We start from the raw sequence: 16,985 nt of genomic DNA, 5'->3' as shown, positions 1-16,985 counted from the left end.
CCTTCCAAGGAGTGGCTGGTGGGTTTGAACCTCCAGCCTTCTTGTTAGCAGTCAAATGCCTTAGGTACTATGCTATCAGAGCTCCCATACAGTAAGTAGGAGGGCAGATATTTAAGAAGTGGTGGACTTGGAGCTGGGCTGCCAAGGTTTATACATGGCTCTTTCACTTACTTTCAGCTATTCTACTCAGTGCTTCAGCTTCCTCCTCTGCAAAATGGGCATACTAACTATACCTAAAGGAGCTCTGGTAGGGCTGTGGTTAAAGCATTGGGCTGCCAACCAAAAGGTTGGTAGTTTGAACCCACCAGCCACCCCACAGGAGAAAGATGAGGCAGTCTGTTTTCATAAAGATTTACAGTTTGGAAACCCTATGAGACAGTTCTGCTCTGCTTGATAGTGTTGCTATGAGTTGGAATTGACTCAATGACAATGGTTAACCATACCTAACTTAATAGAAGTACTGAGGAAGGTATATGTTAATATATAAAAAATGCTTGGAAAGGTTCCTGGGTTATGGCAAATTCTCTGTAAATTTAGCTATTACTATTATTATTGTAGGAGCTCTGGTGGTGCGATGGTTAACACTTGGCTGCTAATCAAAAAGTCAGTGGTTTGAAACCACCGGCAGCTCCATGGGAGAAAGACCTGGTGATCTGCTCCAGTGAAAATCATGGCCTAGGAAACCCTATAGGGCAGTTCTACTCTGTCCTATAGGTTTATTATGACTCAGAATCGACTAGACGGCACACAACAATATTGTAGGAGTCTCTGGGTGATGCAAATGATTAATGTGCACTTGGCTACTAACCGAATGGTGCCTTGGAAGAAAGACCTGGTAATCTACTTCCAAAAAATCAGTCAGTCCTAAAAACCCTATAAAGGACAGAATCCACCTGATGACAACTGTAATTATTATTGCTGTTTTTTTTTTTTTTTTTTTAATATTTGAGGGAATAGAGACTCACAAGCTCTGGTGGCATAGTGCCTAAGGCATGTGACTGCTAACCAGAAGGCTGGAGGTTCAAGTCCACCAGCCACTCCTCAGAAGGAAGGTTGGACAATCTACTTCTGTAGTGATACCACCTCAGACCCAAGGAGGGGTCGCTATGAGTCATATCCCACTCGATGGCAGTGAGTTGAGTTTTGAGGAAAAGGAATAATTTAAAATGAAGTCAATTTAAATTGACTTGTGAATTGAAATGTTTTTCCATGTTCTTGGACATGGAAGTTATAGCCAGGTTGGCCCTGGTCTATTTGGTCTTCTTGTGCAAAGTTTGCAGATAGGTGAGCTTTTCCACTGCATGGAAAAACAAAATAAAGGGCATACCCAATTTAGGCTTAAGTTTTGTTGTAGTCACTTACCCTATTTCCATTCCTTCAAACTATTTTGTTTGATTGTGAGGTCTTATATAACCACTTCACACCAATCCTTAAACATATAGTTCTTTGTCAAACACCACACAAGTAAGCTCAGTATAAGGTGAGAATTATGAGAAAGTACCTAAAAACCCCAATGCCATTGAGTCGATAGCAACCTAGTACATATACAACATTTACATAACCAGTAGATTAATCATCAAGTACCTTATTTATGCTGAAAATTATATGCAGTTTTGTTTGTTTGTTTGTTTTTGCCTGCATGCACAGTCTCTTTCACTCTGCAGCGTATGATGGGTGAGAGGCTGCGTCCTTCACAAGGTTTCAGCCAGGACTGGCTTCCACCAATGTAGCACCACTCCCCTCTAGTGTTCTCGTAGAGAATGACATAAGCATTCATTTTTTAAAAAAAATCATAGATTGCTTGGTAATAACATTTTTATAGTCCTTGACATTTCAGAATTCTTAAGGCAGTGTATCTGACACACACCCATGAGGCAGGAAAGTGAAATGAGAACACTTTGGATCCATGCTGTCATCTCCTTAGAGGTGCAAATCTGTTTGCATTCATTAATGTAGCTGCTAAGACTAAAACATTTATGCCCATTTTGTAAACAGCCATAGTGAGTCAGCTTCACTACTTGAATTACTTGGACCATGACATAGTTCTACCCCAAAATTAGGATCCCACAAAATCCTTGAGAGCAAATGCCTGGTGCAAGTGCTGCCCAGAAACTGTTACGCTAAGGCTGGTTTGTTCTCTAGTCAGGTCCGCTGGCAAAAACTCAGGAAAATATCATTACTTTGTAATGATAGTTAGAAGAATCAGTGTTAACTTTCTCTTTTCGAACCTCTTTCTACTTCCTAGTCAGCTCAAACTCAATGAATTAAACAAATGACAACAAAACAAACAAAACACACACAGAGACACAGCCTGTGCCACCTCCACAGAATTAACAAATCAACAGATATGGATGTCCAGGTAGATTAGAGTAGTGGACAAGGGCTCTCACTTTCAACTCCATCACTTTTCTACTTACATGACCATGGACAAGTGATACACCTTTCTAAGTCTCAGTTTTCACACAAGCAAAATGGGATCAACACTGTGCACAGTGCCTGCTTTGTAAATAGAGACGTGGTAAAAAGGGAAAGCAATTTGTAGGTGGTGTTGATGATGATTCAGTCATCCAAGCCTCCAAAGGTAAATGGCTGCGTTTACCAAAGTGAGGATTGGACTAGATATGCTTTTCATAAAGGAAATCGAGGGTGGATAGGATGGGCCCTTCAACTTTTTTCTCCAAAGATGAGCATGAATCTAAAAAGCACTCAGCAAGTTAAAAGCCTTCTCTTGGGATGTGTTGGGATAGAGAACAAAACATGAAAATCTAAAAAAAATCTGCTTTTTCATTCTTTTTATGCACTAGAGAACAAATTCCTTTAAATTTAAGGATTTAGACAGGGCTGGCTCTACAAATGTTAAATAGAAGATTAACATTAGTTGCTACTACCCTGGTGGGGCAGTGGTTAAGCAGTCAACTGCTAACCTGAAAGGTCAGCAGTTCAAACCCACCAGTTGCTCTGCAGTCTGCTTCCATAAGGATTACAGCCTTGTGAACCCTATGGGGCAGTTCTACTCTATCCTACAGGGTTGCAATCAGTTGGAATCAAATTGACGGCAATGGGTTTGGTTTTTGGTTTATTTAAAAATTGAGAGTGTTTTTTTTTTTTTTAAAAAAAAAAAAAAACCACTGCTTTTGAAAAAAGTTAGATCTGGCAACACTAGCGTTTATTCCTCCATGGCAGCTGTTAGCTGGAGCAGAGCAGCTGTCAGCATGCACTCTCAGCATTCCTACAGGCCTCCACTCCTCCCTGTTGTTGTTGTTATGTGCCGTCGAGTCGGACCTGACTCATAGCGACCCCTCGTTGGGTTTCCGAGGCAGTATCACTAGGGAAGTAGATTGCCTAACCTTCCTTCCAAGGAGTGGCTGGTGGGTTTGAACCACCAACCTTCTGGTTAGCAGTCAAGTGCCTTAGACACTACACAACCAGAGCTCCCTGTTGTCGACTAAAACTGGTCAATTTTCATTACATTTGTGCTATCAATTTTCTTAAGGTAGGCTCATTTCTTTACTACATCAGATATCAGCAAGATTTTTTTCTGTAAAGGGCCAGATTTTTTTTTGGCTGTGTGGTCTCTGCTGCAGCTGTTCAACTCTGTCCTTGTACCACAAAAGCAGCTATGAACAATACAGAAACAGATGAACCTGGCTGTGTTCCAATAAAACTTTATTTACAAAAACAGAGTTTGGCTTGCCAGCTGGGGTTTGCTGATCTCTCATCTTTATTACTTGCTCAGTGCCTGTGATTGTTTGGCTTGTGGCCTCTCCTGTGGGCATTTTTCCTATCTAGGAAATGTTTGTTAAGGCAAAACTGGCATATCTCAGTGGAAATATTGCTATAGATAAGTTACATGAAATCACCTTTTACATACAGGTATATCTAGCTCATTGTCATGTCAGGTTTTATCTTAAAATTTAGTAAAGAAATGCTCAGGTTTGTCACTTACTTATTTAACTTATTGCAAGATAGCCATGGCACGGCACACAGATAAGACTGCACAACATTCATTTAGAACCAGAGAATCAGAAATTAGCAATTACAAAGCCAATGTTAGTTCAGGGGTTAGAGTTCATATCTTTAGACTTCAGATATTACCTTTAATGAAAAATTTCAGGTGGAAGGTTTGACCTTGGCGGGAACTTGGTGGAGGTCCAGTGTTGCCAGTAGTGGGCAAAGTCTCAGCACAGTTTAGGAGTATGGATTAGTATTCCTTTTACAATGAATTTTTGTGAAATCCAAGTTCAGTGAAGGGATTTCATCTTCATTTGTCATTTCTAAAAGCATTTACCAAACCCTGCAGGGCTGCGAGGGGTCCGGTGCCCTCTGCTTGTTTGCAGCCCCGAGGCTTCTCCTGCTCACCTGTGCAACTGTTTGTGTGTTTCAGGGGATCCAGGCCCTGCCAGTTATGGGAGAAATGGCCGGGATGGTGAGCGAGGTCCTCCAGGTGTGGCAGGAATTCCTGGTGTGCCTGGGCCCCCGGGACCTCCTGGCCTTCCTGGTTTCTGTGAGCCAGCCTCCTGCACCCTTCAGGCTGGTCAACGAGCATTTAGCAAAGGGCCTGATCAATGAAAGGCTTAGTGTTGATGGATGTCTGCATAAACCATGCCTGGCAAAGGAGTTTGGAAGAAAAACATCACCCAAGCTGGGGCAAAAGATGACGATGTATTTATCTTCAGCATTATTATAGATGTCCTACTTGACAATCAGATTTACAATGATGGTGCTATTCAAAAAGTCCTCTTTCCTTTCCCATAGAGGGGAGATGGCAGAGTCATTAATAAAAAACCTCCCTTTAAATAAATTTATAATCCCCTTCCCAGGATCTTGAACTTTTTAGTGTGCTACATATATGTGATATATCTTGGGCCACTGTGCCAATAAACAAAAACAACTGTTTGGTTTACCTCAGTTGCAGTAATTTTCATTTTCTATTTAAATGTTCTCAGATATTCATTTCAGCTGTATAAAAGATTACTACTTATAAAGAAATCCCATTAGAATTCATTACAATTGGTGCTTAAAATCCCCATCAATGTGCTCTGCTGGGAGTGGCAAGAAAGTGCAGTGTCATCTGGAATGATTTCCTTACATGTTGGTTTTCATATTCAGCCTGAGTATTTAGTGAACTGTACTGTATTCCAATTTTTGAGCTCTTCTATATGAAAGTAAAGAAGGAATTTTAATATCTTGGCATTCATAAGTTTTATTGATGAGATTATTTATTTTAAAGGTTTGAGGTAACATCTCTGGTTGTACTAAAGAAAAAATAAATATTGTTTCTTAATCTCTTGCATGTTTTCTTATAAATAATCATGTTCAATGAAAGAAGTCACTGAGGTTATTTAGTTACATTAAACATTTTTTTAAATTATTGATATTTCTATCAGTTTTTTTTTTCCTACACAGAGAAATTAAAAGGTTCTGACTATTCCCCCTGTAGGTTGTATTGGAAATACTTAATGTGTATGAGTGTGTGTGTGAGGAGGAGAGCTCCATGGACCTTTTTGGTATTCTAATGAAATCTACGGACTCATTCCTGAGAAAAATGCACAAATATTTATGCACACACATGTTCCCATACTATTTCAGAAATGTCCTGGGCCCCTTTTATGTTTCCTAGGTTAAGACCCATGGTCTTCATTTCAATGGTTTGTTAGCTTATTCGTATTAGGAACTTCACTGCTATAAAAATGAATTTTTTCACCATTTTTCTTATAAATTTTATAATGGCAGCTCAGATACAGCACTATATTCTTATAAAAGATAGCTGTTGCCTGACCACTCAGGCATTTTATTACTGTTCACACAGTCACAGTGGTTTGCTGTTTCACCAACATCTATAGATACTGTTGATCAGATTTTATGTCACAGTGCATGTAAGTGACTTGTCCCAGCATACAACAGTAGCTCAAACTAGTCAAGATCTTCAGTCAGTTTACGGAATGCAATCCTTTCAAGACAAAAGGAAGCCCTAATAGGATTTTTGATATAAGTTTCTTTTTCTCATGTGCATTTTCTATACATTTAAAATGCTAGCTCTATTTACTTGGCAAAATCAATTGTTATGTAATCTGTCTTTGGATCTCTTTAGAACTGCTTACAGAATCTAATTCTGTGCTGCTGGCATGGATTATGCTGAAGGAGAATGATTCCCATTCATCTGCATAGATCAGTACCATTTATACATGTGAAGAAGGATTCTCTTTCCTCACATTTCAAATAGATACTTATTGGAAATAGAGGCATCTGTTATAATGACCTAAAATACTCTTTATTAAGATAGCATTTTTTTTTCTAGGTGCTGTAATATATAATGAAATAACTGCAAAGAAATTGCATTATCTTTTCACCAAGATGGTTTTATTTTAACAGGAGTGACATAATCAAATAAAGCAGCAGAAAAAAAAAGATAAACCAAATAAACATGTTTCTCAGTTGTGTAATATCACAGTCATAAAAAAATGAAAAAAAAAAATTCAAAGAACAGTTTGTTCACCTGTGTTAGAAATCTGATATAAATCTCAAAAGGCTGTAATACAAACTCCACAGACAGAGTAAGCAATATTGGAAACAACCACACATTCCAAGTGGGGCAGGGGGAACCATCCATTAGAAATTTGTTACGTGAAATAGGTTACAGAAGCAGTAGATACTGGACTGAAAAACTGCAAACAAAAGTACTCAGCAAATCCTCTCCTTGAAAAAGAAAGTTGATGAATTATTGAATTAGGCCAAATACACAGGCAGCCCCTGTGGCTATGAATGAGATCTGTTCCTGGGTATTTAATAATTTGTGTCAGTCAGAACAGGTGCATAACCTGTATTTAACCTTACTTTAGTGCAAGAAAAGGCTTGAACCCTTTTCAATGATTTAAAATCTTCACATGTAGTAAGTGAAGGTGATTATGACGAAGAATTGATTGCGAGTAGGGGTTGGTCCAATCCTTTCAAGGTGAGGGCAACTCATACTTGCTCTGTAACATTAAAGGGCAAATACAAGTTGTACCAAAGTCAGCATTTGTAACCCAGGGACTGCCTGTATCTCTCCAGCAAAGCAGAAACCTCTAAAACCTCTTTGAGACTTAAAAAAGTGAGATAAGTGCCATCTAGGGTACTCATTGAGACAGGAGTGTGTGAATAATTAAAGTTGGTTAGAAACTGACATGGTAAGCAAGGCTAAATGATTTCTGATTTATTTCTAGTCTGTGCTTCTGTGGCATGGCATTATCGTACGATTCCAAACACCTGACAAGTTAGTTGAGCACTGAGGAAATTACTTTCCAGTCTGAGCATATGAATTCACTGTGATGATTTCGATAACTGACTTCTATCTAATAGAAGAGTACACATGAGAAGTCTTACCAGTTATGTGATTGATTTGATTATGACACTTTATATTTCAAGCTAAGCCAATATTGCTATTCTTAAATATCATGAGTAAAATATTTATTTGCAATTGAAAGTAACTTTAATGTAAGTCCCTGCTTTAGAATATCATTTGATTGTGTGTATCTATATAATCAGAAATAGATAATTTTTTTTTTTTTTGTTGCTATGAAAGTATCTTTCTGGTATAATATCTGAGACTTCAAAATAAACTGGTATTAGTGGAAAATCACTAGGAGTACATAAAATCATTCCAAATGTTAAGAATTACTTTTTAACATTTGCTGGTTGCCCTGGCAAAAGTAATTGAAAAGCAACATTAAGAAAATACCAGCTTGCTGTTTACAAATGGGTAATGGACACAAATGATCTCAAATATATATATATTTTTAAGGCATACTTATTTTCATCATATGGGTCAAGTCCTTTTTCATCTTAGTGAGATAAGTAATTGTGTACTTAGACTTTTTTAGTGAGCTTGTGATTTAGGACATGGCGATATTAAGTGACTATGGCTCCATAAATATCAAATAAAAATTGGTTATCTGTAATAATGTATGACTATAGATCCACATACTCAAATGCCTTTAAATGATTCACTAGAGGAGATGTAACATACTTGTTAGCTCTATCAAGAAGTGAATGCTGACTCATACTATTTTTGGTTTTAATAACTGGCAATTCAAGGTAACTTTTCCTTTAACATGAGGCCTTTATATTTTGTTCTTGACACCAAGTTATTTAAAATACCTAAAGTGAAAACAAATGAAGAAAAGGCCTATTGGTTTCAAGAAACTTTTTCAATTTTCTTTGAATTTGTCTTTTTTTCCTGCAAGTTGAACAGAGTGACACTATTCCTTAGAGAGCAGCTAGTTAATGTGCTATAGAAGGGGAACTGAAGGTGAGGATCGTAAAGAGCAATGTAAATAATTTCCCAGTCTAAATAAACCTATAAATCCAGTGGCATGCTTGGGTATAATTAATTTCTGGTAAGAAAACATATAACTAATTACTGCCTGTTGTTTTATCACTAATGATTTCAGAACTCATATTTATGAGAAGAGTTAATTGTACTATTTATCTTGCTCAGATCCCTCTAAAGTATTGAGTCTCAGATGTTTTTCATGAGATCATTTTGTGGGACGAAAGCCACAAAGGATTGCCCATTTTCTGACTTTTGTTCCTGCTTGTAATTCTCACCAGAAACATCAGACTTGACCTTTTATGGGATCCCAGAGAGATGAGTTATAAAATTAATTTTTATGAGCCAAGTATTTATTCATCTAACAAACAAAACTATAATCATCAGCACAGTAGAAACATGAACCTGGCAAGAGATCATTTACAGTTACCTCGTGTGACTCACCCTTGCTATTCAAGTGCATTTGGGACATTGTGTGGTTGAGATCTTTCAGGATGGAACTTAAGTGTGGCACTTCAGTCACAAACAGTGCTGAAGAGTAGGTGTGGTGTTATTAACTGCCTTTTAGAATTCCCTGATTTAGGGGCAAATTCTTTATTGCTGAGACAGGTGACAAACTCATGATGCATAAATACATGGATAGGAAGCAAGGCCTCAGAGTATTATATCCACATGAGGTTTAGAATAAAATTAGTGTCATTCCCCTTAACATAAGTAGGCTGAATGAACCCTTAAATAATTTGATATTAAGAGAGAGAACAAACAAAATGGGGGAAAATACATCCTAAAAGTTATTTATAAAATAAATAGTTATAAAATATGCCATAATACAACCTGAATTTAAATAGATTAATATACTAAAAAGTATTTATCCTTAAAATATACTTTAAATAATACAGCAAAACAAAACTTTGTGATATAACTAACATTTTTACACCAATAAGCATAGTATGGTCAAGCAACACACACACTTTGCATAAATTTAAATCCTATTTAACTACTTTTAAGTTTAGTAAAATCTCCCACTTTATCGATAATCCCCTTTGACAAATTCATAGAACAAGTAATCAGCTTCTTCAATTGTAACATATCACCATTGGCCCTGAACTTGAATTTTGTTTCCCATTGAGGCTTTCTTAAAGTTAGCTTTGGTCTTATAATCCTGTCTCATCTTGAAGGTAAAGTTTTGCTCCTTTGGGTCTACTTACCTGAATTAATTTTTTCTGTGTTCGTCTGGTGCTTCATTCACTTTCAACAAACTCACCAGTTATTCTGGCATGAATTTGTTTAGTGAAATGGATTATAGCTCCAATGGCACAACGGCACCTCACAATAAAAATTGAGATGTCTGTTTGTCCTGTTTCCTAATACTCCTAGTGGTTGAGTGAATTTAATTTAATTAATGCTACTTTTACCAACTAATAAATGAATACAATTTAAGGGTTAGGACGCTCTGAAGCACCCAGGCATAAAAAATACAAATTGAATTATTTTCCTAATCTCTTCATTTTAGGAGTCTGTGTGAGCTCCATGAGAGAAGGTATAAAGGGAAATATGTGTCTCAGTTTTAAGTATTAAAAAAGAGCACTGGGAAACAATGACACTAAACACCTGGTGTGTTAAAAAGGTAGACACAGACCAGTGTGAAAAAGTAGTTTAAGAACAAGAGTGATGAACAAACCTGCAATACTATTCTGAGGAGTTACTGAAACAGCTTCAGCATAATCTAGAATTCTCAACCTCAGAATATTACTAACATCAAACCTGTTGCCAATGAGTTGATTCTGACTCATAGCAACCCTGTAGGACAGAGTAGAACTGCCCCACAGGGTTTCCAAGTCTTGTGATCTTTACAGAAGCAGGCTGCCACATCTTTCTCCCTCAGAGCAGCTAGTGAGTTTCAACTGCTGAACTTTTTTTTGATTAGCAGCTGAGCGCTTTAACAACAGCACCAGCAGGCCTCCATAGAAAGTTACCAATATTAGGAAAACAAAAAACAGTGTTATGGAAAACAGTTTACCTTATCATACTTTTGTAAATAGTGATCTATTTCTCGAAAATGCAACCATCACAAAAATCTAATGGTAAAAATTCAAATACCTTGAACAATATGGAGATTTAGATATTGTATAATTTTATAATTGTCTACTTCTTGTGATAAGCTTCATGCTATGTTTTATTTGTCTGCCAAAAAAGAGTATCTGTCTTTTCTGAAAGGTAGGATCATTACTTAGGTGTCTTTATGTTAATCACTAAAATATGAGGGTAGTGTGCAAATAAACTGGAGTTACAAGTAGTAAATTTAGAAGTTAACTAGGAATATATGAGGATATGTATATATCCCAATTGAAACAACCAAGCAATCAGAGGCTATTGTGACTGCTTCATAAAAATATTTAAAATAAGGAGAAACATAAATTAACATATAAATAACCAAAACATCAATTAACCAAACAAAATTATTTACAAAAGTGAAAAGAAAAAAGTGCAAAGGCAAGGGTCTGATTTAGTTGTCCACTAAGCTGTCTTAGATTTCTGTGAGTCTATTCAGTTTTTCTGAATGAGTTACTTTGAACACCATCTTGTGGACAAAAGAGGTATATCACAGGTTCTCAGCAGATGAGAAAGACTGCAGAAAAGTGAAACTAATTAACTCATAATACATATTCATAAAAAGTTACTTTACAAACCAAATAGCAAATGACAATTCTTATAGATAGCATATCTCAAGATAATCACTTCAGCTCTATAACGTAACAAGTGACTAAAAATGTAAGTTTCAACAATGTCAAGAAATAAAAAAAATAAGCATGTGGGGCTACTTTAAGTCATTAGATTACTTTGATTACAAGGTGAAACATTTAAAAGGTTAAGACTGGTTGTGTTTCTGTTATATCTAGAAGTGATGGTTAATGTCTTCATTTGGAAATAACAATGAGCAAATTCATGAATTATTCTTCCTCTTATCTTTAGACTCCAAGAACAAACAACAAAAAAACCCAAACTCACTTCCGTTGAGTCGGATCTGACTCATAGCAACCCCTCCTTGGGTTTCCGAGGTGGTATCACTATGGAAGTAGATTGCCCAACCTTCCTTCCCAGGAGTGGCTGTTGGATTTGAACTGCCAGCCTTTTGGTTAGCAGTCAAATGCCTTAGGCACTATACCACCAGAGCTCCTGTAGCTATGGTAATTGTTAGTAATCAGTCCTAAATATTAATTTAAGTCATACCTGTTTCTTTGCTTAGAAGGATTTCTCTCTGAAAAGTGTTAATTAATCTTGGTATAAAAATGACTGGAATTCAAATATACTTGTCTAGGGCAAACATCATTTTAATATTTATGGTTGTCAAGGCCTATAATAATTTGGTATGACATACAATTCAGGAAATTTGATAGTTTTTCTTCCCTGCTGTAGACATTATTGATATCTATATAAAAGTAAACAGATGTATTGGAATGGAGTACCCTGGTATAAGAGATTTGGTGACCACCAAATTATTTAGGGCAAAAATTTTCCACTCTACTTTGCTTAATTCCCGTTTATGAAAGGAATTAAGCAACTGCCACATCTCTACTTCAGTTAGTACTGCATTAGCTGGTTTCAGCCTCTTTTCCATCGTCTATTGTGTATCATTGCTTAGAGCTGAGGCAGGGAAAAGTGTGTGAAGGTAAATAAGATGTAGTGTGAGAGAAGCTTGACCGCATGGGTATAGCCCCATTTCTCTAGTTATGCAAAGGGCAGATTAACATGTGTCTAAGTTAACAAAAAAATGAGTTCCAATCATTTTGACAGTTCTACTTTGCAATATGCACCACGTAACATTTATGTAACCCTCTCCCCACCTCAGTTCCCATGAATAAAATCCAAATCCTTGAAACAGGAATAAATCAGTCAAACATTAATGGAAATTATAGAAAGAAAGATTTCTAAATATACAATCTGTAACAAAGTATGCATAACATATTCTGTGGAATTAGATGAACAGAACTCATAAAAGAAAATTGAATTGTTTTTTAAGTATATGAAAGCATTAACTAAAGAAAACTTAAAAATAATAATACATTGTGTATAATCAGAAAAAAAAGTCCATGAAACTATTAAACCATAAGATAAAATAATTTTGAATTAGCAGAGGCAAAAAGATAACCTATTAATTAATATGAAAAATAATCTTTGAAAACATAAAATGTTTAGCTTTCTGACAAATTCAAGTAAATTAACATGAATGGCATATTATAGATTAATTGAAAGCTTCCAGAATTATAATTAAAAAAATGAAAAGATCAAGATATACACATAGCACCAGATTTAAGATCTATGTACACTTTGGGATAAATTATCATTCTACTAAGAAATGCACATACATATATTCCAATTGTGCAAGTTAAAACAGCACCATTGTAGGTATTGCACAGGAAAAAAATGAAGAAAATTGATTTAGAGTTAAAAATACTTAAATAAACTTGGAAAATAAATAAACTTGGAATTGAAAAAAAAAAACACAGCATAAATCAATATGAACTAAGTAAAAGGTTGTACGTATGCACAGCCATGTAGACTACGCCTGACCAGCAGTTCATTTATGTATAATGAAAACCAGTTCAAGTCATGAGTACATTTGAACAAACACTGCCTTAATTTAGGCATCCTCTCCAGACACAACTCTGTTCACAGCTTTTTCCAGTTTCAGTGAGCTTGCCTTTCTACACCAGTTTTCAATTAACAAAGAAGCAATCATCTTATCCTGGTTTAACCAAATTGGAATCTATCTTGCTCATTGAAGAGGCACAAACTCTTGATTTCTGTAGCAGCAGGGGTTGTCACAGCATCTCTGGGTTGACCATCTGGATTTCAGCAACATCTTCATGTCCAATATCCTAGAAAACCAATTGTTTTCAACTGCTAGTTCCTCCAAATAATGTACAAATAGGTATCAAGAAGACCATTTAGAAATGTAGTGATTATTATCATATTTTCATTTGATTTCAGAGGATATGGTCTTTGCAGCACCTGTTTCTTCTCTCAGACATGAGTGTTAATTCTTTGGTCTGAGAGCTGGTTGCATATTCAGTCCCATGGCTTTCCTTCAATGCTCTGCATCTCTTGCTTCAGCTTCAGAAGAGACCTCATTTTCCATCAGAAATTTCAGGTTTCACTTTCTTGGTATGCATGTGCCGATACCACATATTCATCATCAAGAGAAAAGGTGATTCTTTTCCAATTGCTACAAATCCCATCCTTTGTTCTGATGGCCAGTTTTTTTCTTAAACTCTGCAAGTAAGGAGGTGAGAAGGATAATGGCTACAGAACCCAAAGACCTTGGTAAGTTATTGACCTTTCAAGAGTACCAGTGACAGCTTGGTGCCTTTCATCACCAAACACCTCTTAGGGAAAACAGCTTTCTGCTTCTCAAATAAGAAATTCATTGAAGGTCACAGAGTGTTAAGACTTTTCTAACGGAACATGTGCTTACACAATCAAAATTTGTTCCTTCCTTTTCAGGCAGTGCATATTCAAGCCATTGGTGATTGTTTTGAATTGAACTTCTTATACAGACCTAACAACATAATTTCAGTAGTTCGCAATGATATATATATATAGATTTTTTTTTGCTCCCTGATAGCCTCTTCTGGTTTTCTGAAACATAAGTTATAAAGTGAAGCTCTTATTGCCTGTTTCTCTGCATGAGTAGGATGGATGTAGGATGGCGTAACAATTCTTACACTATAAAAAAGCAGTCAAAAACATTCAACAGAAGCAGCAAACTATTTCAAAAGTTGACAAAATTTTTAGCAATGGTAATAAATTTAAAAACCAAGATAACTTCAAGAAAATTCTGAAACTTTAAAATTCAGTAACCAAAGGCCAAACACATGTTGATGAGACTACAAAATGTACATCATCATCAGTGCACTAAATCATGAGATATAACTTCCTCTTGAAGAACTAATGATAAGATTTGTTTGCATATTTTATATAAAACCCTGAATAAAAATTGTAATGGTAAAGCAAAACATATGGAATGAATTTGGGAAAAATTTTTAAATGCTGATATTGCAATAACTATTGCTGCTTTTAATGTCTGTCCTATACCAAAAAGAAAGAAAGAAAGTCCACATATTATGAGGGTTTGTCATATTAAGATAGCCTCAATGGCAAAGAGGTATCACCAGGAACCAAGTCTTCCTCAGGTGTGTTGTTCATTTTCCACCTGTTCGTCTGGTATGAGACACAGGATAGAGGCAATCTTCTGGGTTACATCTTCCACTAGGGCCTGGGGGGCCCTGAGGACCTGGAGCACCTCGTGAACCTGGCACACCTGGGGCTGATGAAATAAAATAACTCATCAAAAGGCAGATCACATATGACTCTTGGTTTCTCACTCCAACCAACATGGACCATTCTACTTGACCTGTAGCAACACATAAGAGACAAAGGGGCAAAGGGGTGGTTCGCATTTTTAGAGGCTTGGCTGTGTTGTGAAGATACTATCACTATTACCTGAAGTCCCAGGAAGACCAGGACTCCCTGGCAGCCCAATTCCAGGTTCACCTCTTTCTCCTTTCTGTCCCCGGTAGCCTAAATGAGAGATATATAAACAGAGAGACACAAAAAAATAAGAGTGTTCTATGAGAACATGGCACATGTAAGAACCGTTTCCTTAATCTATATTTATGACCTTCCTTTGTTTAATACATACTTACTCCTCACTTATTGACACTTTTAGCTTCCAAAGACCAAGTTGTTATGTGAAAATTGGCATTACACAAAAATGCATGACCACATCCGATCACAAAATGGAGGACATCACATCATTACATAACTGCCAAATTACATCAGTACACAACTGCCAAATTACATCATTGCATAACTGCCAAACTACTGAGAATCATGGCCCAGCCAAGTTGACACATAAGATTAACTATCACAACCACTGTTACTCTTGCCTCACATCTTGGCATTCACTACTGCCAGATATATGTTGTTAATGGGCAAAATAGTTGGATAGTAGATTTTTTACTATTGTAAATGTGAAATAGTGGATAACAAGGTAGTCAATAAGTGAGGGTTCAAACCCTCAGCTGCTCCTCAGAAGGAAGGTTTGGCAATCTACTTCTGTAGTGATACCACCTCCTTGGAAACCTAAGGAGGGGTTTCTGTGAGTCGGGTCCAACTCAATGGCACATAACAACAACAGGTGTAGTATATCAGCTAGGTGTTTTGCTTTAACCACATGTTAAACTTACATATCAAACTGTTTAAGTGCAATAAGGCAAAAAGGATTTTAAAAATATACAACTATAAAAAGTTACAGCAAGGATGTAAGAAGGAAACAGTTGGCCATAAATTGTGTTTTTCATATTTTTGTGTTATTACAGCAGAATATAATAACCAAAAAACCACTGTCATTGAGTTGATTTCTACTCATAGTGACCATATAGGACAGAGTAACTGTCCCATAGAATTTCCAAGGCTGTAAATCTTTATGGAAGCAGACTGCCTTATCTTTCTCCCATGGAGTGGCTAGAGGTCTGAACTACTGAACTTTCATTTAGCAGCTGAATGTTTTAGCCACTACACCACCAAAGCTGCTAACAAGAAGGTTGGTGGTTCAAACCCACCAGATGCTCTGCAGAAGGAAGATGAGGCAGTCTACTTCCATGAAGATTTACAGCCTTGGAAACCTTATGTGTCACTATGAGTAGGAATTGATTCAATGGCAGTGGGAGGGTTTAGGTATTTCAGAAGAGCTGTCATCTAACCAACGTCATGGTCAGTACCCACATTTCCTTTCCTCTCGGCTGAATCCCTAATTTCAAGCCTTTCTCAAACTCAATCATGGCAAGCCATGAATAGGCCTCATTCAACCAATGGTGTCTGAGGTTTGCAAGGTCACTAGGGTGGTGATTTTATACATATTTTTTATCCTTCCTTTTTGAGAAAACTTTTAGACAGAGAAAAAGCTCTGAAGTTACATTCATAATTTTGTTTTCTGAACACTTCATATCTATGGATCTACTGGAGCAGAAAGCTTGAACTCTTTGTGTGTTCCTGGGGAGGGGCCAAAACACAGAATAGCAGCCTCTTGTTTTCTTTTATTTTTTTTCCAGTAAGGTTTGTATGTCACTTTAAATAGGCAGGATTATCAGTACAGTATGATTGCCAGCAAATATCTCATAAAAATAGATTCTACTTTTTGCAAGTTTTGTTTTTCTGCTGCCTTTCTGACAAAATCAACAAACTCTGACAAGGAAGTCTTATATAGAAGCTGCTCAAGTGTATTCAAAATATGCTTGTTGTCAGACACTCTATGGGAGGACAACATTTTACTAATTATTTGAAAACTGGAAATCATATGTCTCTTGTTACATTCTCATCAGTAGAATGGAATTTTTGTCAATTTAAGTCTGGTTGACTTTTTTATAGAAGTTATGAAGAATTCTTTAAAATTATTATTTACAAGCTCTATTAGAAATGAAAGTATCCTAAAATTTCTCCAAAATATATTTTAGACCAGAATCATTTGTAATCCTTATTCCTCAGTTTCTTCAAGATACTAAAATGACAATTTTTCTTTTTCCTGACTTTTTTTTTTTTTTATTATTGAATTTGGGTGAAAGTTTACAGAGCAAATTCACTTTCCATACAGCAGTTCACATACCCTTTGTCTCAT

The 16,985-nt window shown here is 36.4% G+C and overlaps 2 protein-coding genes across 2 annotated transcripts in view; one reads left to right on the top strand and one right to left on the bottom strand.

Annotated features, from left to right (window-relative positions):
* Nucleotides 1-4,569, top strand: part of COL9A1 (collagen type IX alpha 1 chain) — a 116,647-nt gene extending 112,078 nt beyond the window's left edge. The window contains 1 exon segment of the mRNA XM_042781563.1: nucleotides 4,385-4,569. Coding sequence (XP_042637497.1) covers nucleotides 4,385-4,569 — 185 coding nt within the window.
* Nucleotides 4,570-14,511: 9,942 nt separating this feature from the next.
* Nucleotides 14,512-16,985, bottom strand: part of COL19A1 (collagen type XIX alpha 1 chain) — a 537,038-nt gene continuing 534,564 nt past the window's right edge. The window contains exons 49-50 of the mRNA XM_007945183.2: nucleotides 14,813-14,890; nucleotides 14,512-14,636 (exon numbers count right to left, since the gene is read on the bottom strand). Coding sequence (XP_007943374.1) covers nucleotides 14,512-14,636; nucleotides 14,813-14,890 — 203 coding nt within the window. The remainder of the gene's footprint in view (nucleotides 14,637-14,812; nucleotides 14,891-16,985) is intronic.

This window comes from Orycteropus afer, unplaced genomic scaffold, assembly GCF_000298275.1.
Source record: "Orycteropus afer afer isolate SDZICR_OR568_19922 unplaced genomic scaffold, OryAfe1.0 scaffold00133, whole genome shotgun sequence".
In the NCBI taxonomy this organism is placed as follows: domain Eukaryota; kingdom Metazoa; phylum Chordata; class Mammalia; order Tubulidentata; family Orycteropodidae; genus Orycteropus; species Orycteropus afer.
This window is presented reverse-complemented; position numbering and strand designations above follow the sequence as displayed.